We start from the raw sequence: 8,873 nt of genomic DNA on the forward strand, positions 1-8,873 counted from the left end.
ACTGAGTAGTGTTGATATTTAAAAAGTAAAAATTTCCCAGAATAGACGTGACTTTTTTCTTGTTTAAAAACATACATATTCATTGATCATATTGGTGTGGTGGATGTCTGAAAGTGCACTTTATGCTTGAATTCGTGACGAGTTACTTTAATTTCCTGTCAGTAGGTTGAACTGCCAGCCTATGTTTCTAATCAATCACATGTTATGTCAAATTAACGCGTTTTTTTTATTCAAGGCAGTAGTCCTATTCGCGCTTATCGCAATAAAATCAATAAGGGTTAAGCTTTGATATTAATTTTTTTTGGCTGTTCCAAAAGTGTATGACATTCAACGACGAAATTGGAGTATTACCTTACATGAACTTTGAAGAGAAACATCTACATTTACTGTAAAGAAACATGAAGTAGAATGTATTTGAGGAAACCCTACAAACTTATACTTGGATTACCTTGGCTTTGGATAATAGTTTTCAACGGATATTTCACGATACAGGCTGGTAAGTATTTTGTTTGTGCCTTTGCCAAATAAAACATATTATGAGAGTAATTTTGGAATCCAGAAATAGCATCTAATAACAAATTTCAATAGTTTCTGGTTTTTAATCGAATAAATAATATTATAATTAATGTAGTACCATTTCTCTAAAAATATTTTTTTAAGTGATACTTCATGCTTTGGAATTTGGATAATGATACTCCCGTAGTATGTGTACCATGTTGAGGTTAGGCAATAATTTTATTCCGATTTTCCTTATTTTAGTTTCATTACGAGTTCGAGTACTTTCTGTGTTAGCCAAGCGAATACACCCCCTGTCCATAGGTTTCAGTCCCCTTACACAACTTGATGTAAAGAGGCAAACAAAATTAGTTACCTCAATATTGTTACACATACTTTTCTGGAGCGCCTGGATAATTAATTATTCCGTCGAGATAGACATTTAATAATCTTAACAGTTTGTTTATAACATTCCTTAATTGGCATGAAAAAAACTGTCTTACGATTTTATGTTACAGAAACCAAAGAATGCAACTTCGGTGAATTGTGTGCATATGGTAATGTTTCAGAAGAAGTTTGTATAAGCAGAGGCTGCTGTTTTGCTGAAAAAGAAGACGTAATATCAACTTGCTTCCAGAATTTAAAACATTTGCCATACCACGGTAAAGGGAATTAAAACATCTGGTATCTCTTTCGTTTATTTTCAACAATATACCGATAATTGATCCCATTTTATATGATTTTAGTCACGATTGCAATACCTCAAGATAAACTACGTGTGCTTAGTTTTGTCAACGTCGGGAACTTAAGTAAACAATCTTTCCGTTGAGGTCAGAAATAAAGATTGCAAATTTATATAACTTTACTATTCTTCTGCTTATAGCTACAATACCAACAACAACAACAACAAAATACAAGATAGAAAAATTTGGAGAAATAATACCTGATGACGGAGTAAAACTTCCATACAACCTCGAAAAGACTATGGTGAACTTGACGAATTTGACAAAACGTAGTGCCATTGAAGCAATCAATGAGGTAAGAAAACATAAAGATTAAAGAAGCAGAAACCTGATCAGCAAAATCTTTGATTTTATCATCACCCCACCTATGTTCAGCAAGTCGCCTTTTTGTTGGGCAGATGAAACAATTTTGAGAGAAAAATCAATTATGTAAAATGCATAAAAATACTAAATGAATATTCTTAATTAATTCTCTAAATGAAAATAACTTTTTATTTCCAGCTTGAGAGATATTTCCGAGAAAAATCAATAGAAGAAAATAGCAATGTAGACTGGGATCATGAAATTACAAATGTATTTAATACACTTGTTAAGGTAACTGAATAAGACCGAGCAAATCAGATTGGGAAACATTAGATATTTATTAATTTCTCAAAACGTAAAAAAGTTTTTAAAATGCTTTGTTACGTAATATTTGCTCGTTATACTCGTTGTATATATTTGTTATCCCTGCCTGATAGTGGATTCAATTTCGAATTCACGACAGTTTCTTTTTTAACAGGTAAATCCGAATTCCATTTTTGAGGTGATAAAGTTTGCAAGCGGAACTGAAATTCAGCTAAAACAGCACTGGGGAACACTCGAAAATGGCACTGTTCGAAATATATCTAAAGCAATATTTGCTGAATATCCTACTTTAATATCCGTTTTCAGAAAAGAGCAAGGTCCAAGGTGGGTATACTTTTTATTTGATGATCAGCAAATAGAACGAATTGATGGAAGATAAAAACTAAAACGCCTCACGTTTCGAACGTATTTTAGTCGTGTACTGACGCAATGCGTGAATCCAAAAACTATTTTTTGCACAAATGCAAGTGAGCTTTGGAAACTGAGAAAACGTACCGCCAAGGTTTACTTTGAACCGATGAATCATATTTGTTAAAACCAAAATGAATTGCAAACTTGAATTTTGTGGAAAAATATACTCATTATCAATACAACACTATGCCTTATATAGACAAAATTAACTTTGATTTTTATAAGTTGCCGTAATGTTGTAGCAATGTTCTTAACCCTTTTTCATTTAAGATCAGATGAATGCAGAATAACAGAGAAATATATGGACGATTCGCCGGTGATTTCCATCAATACGTATGACGAAGATTGGAACAAATTGTCTGTTCCTGTTGTTTATACTGTAAAAAACTTGAACACTACAACACCTTTTCTACCAGAGGATATGTCCGCAGAGTATGTAGACTATTTTAGAACTTTGGACTGTTATAGCACACATGATACAGTATGTTTGTATAAGTCATTTTCTTTAAAGGCGTTTGGTCGAAACTGCAATTATTTGTGCTTAGTATAAATAATGATCAGCATCTTATAGAACGACAAACTAAATTTATTCTATTTGCTATTTTTAGTCTCTCTTGCACATATTTGGATGAACTTGTTCGAAAATGGAATCTTTCGGGTTGTGCTGTCACATCTGTAAACAACGGTGAAATGACATGCTCATGTAATCATACTACAAAATTTTCAATGCTCTTTGTTATAAATGTCATAGAACTCAACATAACACGACGTCACATGGACTATATTCAGGTAACAGATCAGATCGAAAGGGTTTGTCTTCACTAAATAGACAAAAGTATTTTACAACAATTCCAATTATTAGTCAAATAAAACATCATTATCATTTGAAATGTTTGGATGTACGGTCCACGATATATGAGAAATTGATCCTTGGCTAAGCCTGAATATCTAGTACAGTTTAGTATATATTGGAAGACACTAATGTAACGTAACCTTTAATTTTGTTGCAGTCATTGGAATACATCATGGAAAGCCTATCGTTAGCGTGTCTCATCGCCACATTTGGTGTTCTATGGTTGGTGCAAAGGAGGAGATCAAAAGCATCATCTGTATCAAGTATGCGATCCGTTGAACGGACAACAGTACACGCGAATTTTGTTGCTGCCTTGGCGTTTTTGCATCTCGTGCGCTTGTTGAGCGAACTGGCACAACAAGAAGATATGGCATGCAGAGTTGTTGCAGTGTTAAGGTGACATTGAAATATAATATATATTGTAGTTGGGGCACTTAAACTTTGGTAATAAGCACTCATTAAAACGGATTATTAGCTACTAATTTCCAATAGCTTATATAATGACATGAACGTTTTGTTTACTGCTGTCAATATTTCCATTCAATTTCAAAAGTATTTCTCATTTATAATGTATTATTTACAGAACTTATTGCATCTTTTATTCGTACTTTTGTTGAAAATGTAATGAATAATGAAACCATGCTTGAGCGTGTGGGTTTCTAAGTTGGTTTTGAGCACTATGTATTATATTTCAAATCATTCGTCCAGTTAAAAGATTTGGAATGCTTTGGTGGAATATGACTTAAAAATTAGTTTGGCAATTTTCAGTAGATCGATAGCATAATTTATATGTCAAAACTTCAAAAATGATAAAGGCGATACCATGGTTTCGCCATAAGGTAATAGTTCACAAATACAAGGTGTTTCAGACGTAATAACGTGTTCCAATTACATCATTCAGCCACTACTTCATGTTAGCAAGTGGGATGTGGATGTTGATAGAAGGAATGCTACTTTATTTGAATGTAATTATACGAAGTATGAAGAATACGGCACTCGGAGTTCATAAATACTGGACAGGATGGGGAATTCCTGCTGTAATTGTGTTTATATCTGCGAGTAAGTGCCGCCGTGATAATAATACATTACTGGATAGCACGTATGAACAAATGTCAACATAACATATCTTGTCCGAGAAAACATAATATAAATACGTTTTTATGATTCATTTGTAAAAATACTATTTCTATAGCATAGGTTCCAGTCTTATGTAGTCAGTATTGATTATCAGACACGTACTGCCAATGTTCTAGACGCTGCAGTAATGTTACTATAAATAGACGTTTTTCCATGTGCTTTTAAATAATTGTTGTTGCATGTTGAAATCATTATGATGTCAGTTCTGCCATGTGATAAACAGTGCAGTTTGGGGTGGTATGACCAACAAACTCGTATCATACATTCGTGTCGACAAAAAATTATGATATGTCGGGTATCATCATATTTTTTTCAAACTTTGGATTATTCTGGTAGCGTTGATAAAGTTCATAGACAAATCGTATTAAAGATAACATTAATTTTTTCTAAACATTCTTATCTATGCTTTTCAGTGATTGGCTTTCTTCAAAACATTTACCTCGACAGACCCGTGGTTGAAACTTGTCAGGAAGAAGAGGGCGTAGAAAAAACGCCATTATTCGTGAGTTTCTTATCGGATATGCCTATAGCATTTCCAACTATACTACATTAGGCGCGAAATCATTCATCCTCGGAATTTCAGAGACCAACTCCCCTTTTTGCAAAAAAGGCATCGACGGCATCAACGGTTTCTGTCACAATTATTAATGTCAATAAGCCTATGTTATACACAATAAATATGATCCAAATATTTATCAGTTGGGCTAATGACATTTGTTAAGCAGTATACAGTACGAACTTGGTTCATCACTGTATAAACACAAAGATAACTGGACAGCACAGCAGTTTGCGACAAAGTCAAGCGTATGCACGCGTAACGTCACACTTCAATAATTGCGTCACAAACGCGTTATGGTAACCAAGTCTATGGAATCATACTACAACAGTTTCCAATACTCGAATCATAGCATTAATGCTAGGCTTGCTAGCCCCTAATAACACCCCCATATTTAAATCAAATATTTCTCTTGTTGTCAGAACCTTTGAATAAATCAGATACTTTGAAGGTAACTTAACAATGAAAGATAAAAGCAAGCAACGCTAATTCAATTCTCATTTTTTCAGACGAAGACTTATCAATCGTATTGTTGGCTGAATAAGAAAGACGGGATGATTTGGGCAGCAACTGGGCCTCTCATATTTATATTTTCAGTTAATATTTTCATACTCGCTCACACAGTTATATTTGTTTGGAGATTAAATCGAAAAACTGATACAATGATGCCTTCGGACAGCAATCGGGATAGCAAACATTTTTGGTGAGTTTCTACCAACGATGTTTTGCCCACTCTGCATGGTGCGATGACTAAATCTTTATCATCAAAAGAGAGAACAGAACACATTGTAAAATGACATAATACTATGCAAAGGGAAGTCATATTTTAACGATGGAAAATAATCATTTTAATGAACCTATTTCAGGAAAACAGCAAAAAGCATCTTGGTACTTTTCCCCATATTAGGAGCACCGTGGCTTATTGGATTTCTCATCAACACTGAACAAACGTTACTCAATGTGATTTTTCAATACATACATGTCATTTTAAACGGATTGCAAGGATTCTTTATTTTTCTTCTCTACTGTGTTGTAAACAGAGAGGTAAGTTGTATTCAGAGTTTTAAAGGTATCTTGTACAATTAATTTGGAAACGGGATGTATCAACATCTATAAAAATACCATGCTTGTGTCAGCCTGGTTATTACGCAGTTTATTTCTTACTTGCAGAGTATATTTCAAAAAACAAAATTTTTATAAATTTTATAAGTACAGTTCGAAATAGTAATATTTTTAGAATAAAGTACTATTGAGTAAAGTAACTATAATGTAACTCGTATTGTGTAGAAAATCCACTGCAGTAACTTATCTATGGTGATCATTTTATTACAATATCTTGTCGTTTTGTTGTCACAACTGGAAACAATATAGCTTTGTGTGTTTTACATTTTCTTGATTTTGACGTGAATTTATTTCGAAGTGGAAGTCTTTTTGCGTCAACAAATCTTCTTTATTTTTCAGTCTCGGGGAATTGTTACAAGAGTTGCAAGTAATCGATGGGAACAACATAAAGTGAGTATATCTGCGTCAAACACACTCGCAAGATCAACCTCTGGAGGGAGTAGAAGAACTCGTGGACATCGTAAAAGTATTAGTAGTCAAATGGGTGCAAGTGAGCTAAACGCTACAGGAACTCCCGTGTACACAAGGAGACCGAGGTTTGAGTTATATATATATATATATATAGTAACGTGCAAGAAATTTCTTCAGCAGATACACTGGAACAAATATGTCTGTTATGTCCAAATCAGACAATTTGCGTTTATCGCACAAAGTGCGCAACGTACGAAAGTGTACATTGATTTATTTTAAGCTGATATGGTAGATTGTGAACGCTCGAAAACACATTCTGTCGCACCCGTTACTCTTTAAATTTTCTCCTTGTGCCTACCGTATTTTCGTATACCTTTTGTACTGCCGTCAACAGTACACTATATTTATGACCCGCTGTGAGGTCATGTGTTCAACAAAGTCTCATATACTAAACGTTTGAGTACATTTTACTACGGCTTTTTGCTCTCAATAGCTTCGAGGAATCCAAACAACTTATAAGCGAGAATAGCGGTCAGAGACTGAAGACTTATCGATCGAAAGTTAGGGGATCCCCCAAAACAGCGCTCCTACTCCACTTGTGTCCCATCACTAATTAATCAATAACTCGCTAATTATACGGCATAATTCGCCCATTACCGATTAAAATCGATAAGTAATAAAGTAGCTGATTCGGAATTAATCTATATATTGCACTATAGTACTCCAATCAAACATACTTTTGTCTGGGTGTCATTAATTTAAAAACGGATTGCACAATATATATATATATAAATTCTATGTCAATTATGCGCTTCTCAATAAATATATATATTATATAAGCTTATTATTTAACGATTCTCATTACAGTAACGTTAGAAGCATTGGAAGTGCAGCTAGTCAGTATTCAATTTACACGTCATCGATGAATAGAAAACAAAGCTCCGGTTCTGGATCAACATCATTAAGCGGATGCGCTCATAGAATCAACAGGTTTGCTTTAAAACGCACAGTATGATATTATTAATTATTTAGCCTCAAGGAAGGAACAATTTTGTTATGTGACATATATATTTAATTCACTTACTGACGCAAATTCATTTCAGAATTATCCCAACGGGGCCCAATGACATGATACGGCATACGTCCGGGTACTATATGAAAGCTGGCTGTAGTGCAAGTTTGCCCAGATTGGGAAAAATTGAAAGATATTCGAGACTTGTTAGAAGCGGAAGTGTTTCTTCAATCAATATGCTGGGTCGACAATCTATATACACATCTGGGCGATATGCTGTTTATCGGCAAGATCCTGAACTTGCCACAAAGTAAGTATTTAGAATAGTAAAACACATTTTAATAATCTCGAATCAATCAATCTGTAATTAATAATTGTTTTTTTGTTCTTTTCAAAGCTACATCTGCAAAGCTTGTAAAGATATGCCTTGTGTACATGCTGCATCAGACGTTGCCGGATTGCAAGAAGTTCATGATTCCGGAACTGACGCGGTTTTGGTTGGATATAAAAGAACATCAAGTTTGGATAGTTTACATGCAATGGATGCTTATCAGCCAAACAGGTGGCCACGTCGAATGACGGCGGAAGAATTTAAGCGGTTTTCTGCAATTCCAGAAGAAAAACGAAGAAGTGGGATCAATTCATTCATTCAAGGAGATAGCACTGAACACTTGTCTAATAGAATTTCCATGCTTTCATCGTTCAAAGGTGAAGATATTGAAATGAAGGAAATGCACAAAACAAAAGTAGAAGTTGTTGTGGAAGAAGTTCCCCCAGGCGACCAAGTTAATAACGAATATTACATAAAAAAGGATGCTCTACACTCACCAAATTCGAACTCAGAAACTCTTGTAACGGTGCCAGTAATTAATGCCACATCCACTGATATTCAAAATAAAAATATTAACAAGATTGATGATGAGTTAGGTAAACAGCAACTAAATATAGAGTCAAAAGTAGAAGAAAATCAACAACCTTCAAGTATTCTATGCGAAGATGAAATAAAAACTGAAGCCGTCTACAATGAAACTGAATTGGGTCCATTAGAACGATTGCGCAGAGAGGAATTGAAGTTAACTGATTGAGTTTTTAAATATTGTACTTGGTGTTTCCATTTTATTTTATACTGGAATTTTATAAACATTGAAGCACTTTATTATTTTTATACGTGATCATTCATTACACGAAAGCGTTAATCACAACACAACTTTCTGACTTTTGCAAATGAATAGAAAATGTCAGCAGTATCCTACTAACATGTTTCTGCGTCTACATAATATGAAACTCACGAAATACACAACGTTAAAATTAAGTTTCGAAACGCTACGTTCAAAATAAGCCCAGAAGCAGTTATTGCGCAGCATGGTTCCAAGTATATTAAACTTAAAATAACTCAAAAATGTTCTGGGTTACTCAGATTAATATGACGAAACTTTTTCGCCCGAGAATATTTATCCTGACTCTTCTGTCTCTGATGGATAAATTCAAAATCGAGTTATAAATTGT

The 8,873-nt window shown here is 34.1% G+C and overlaps 1 protein-coding gene across 1 annotated transcript; it reads left to right on the top strand.

Moving 5' to 3' along the window:
• Positions 1-252: 252 nt before the first annotated feature.
• LOC120336161 (uncharacterized) lies at positions 253-8,615 on the top strand. The gene is made up of 16 exons (XM_039403772.2): positions 253-496; positions 1,014-1,157; positions 1,379-1,533; positions 1,740-1,832; positions 2,020-2,189; positions 2,547-2,708; positions 2,885-3,065; positions 3,287-3,525; positions 4,031-4,188; positions 4,680-4,768; positions 5,332-5,525; positions 5,689-5,866; positions 6,284-6,480; positions 7,223-7,345; positions 7,459-7,677; positions 7,765-8,615. The coding sequence occupies exons 1-16, from the start codon at positions 409-411 to the stop codon at positions 8,450-8,452; spliced, it is 3,078 nt and encodes a 1,025-aa protein (XP_039259706.2). The 5' UTR covers positions 253-408; the 3' UTR covers positions 8,453-8,615.
• The last annotated feature ends 258 nt before the right edge of the window (positions 8,616-8,873 follow it).

The sequence above is a fragment of the Styela clava genome, chromosome 2 (assembly GCF_964204865.1).
Source record: "Styela clava chromosome 2, kaStyClav1.hap1.2, whole genome shotgun sequence".
NCBI classification, from domain to species: domain Eukaryota; kingdom Metazoa; phylum Chordata; class Ascidiacea; order Stolidobranchia; family Styelidae; genus Styela; species Styela clava.

Bases quoted from the DNA above. Each gene is read 5' to 3' on its own strand.
- LOC120336161 (XM_039403772.2), top strand. From the start codon at position 409: ATGTATTTGAGGAAACCCTACAAACTTATACTTGGATTACCTTGGCTT. The intron at 2,190-2,546 runs GTGGGTATACTT...TTTTCATTTAAG, and splicing joins AGAAAAGAGCAAGGTCCAAG to ATCAGATGAATGCAGAATAA. The intron at 4,189-4,679 runs GTAAGTGCCGCC...TATGCTTTTCAG, and splicing joins AATTGTGTTTATATCTGCGA to TGATTGGCTTTCTTCAAAAC.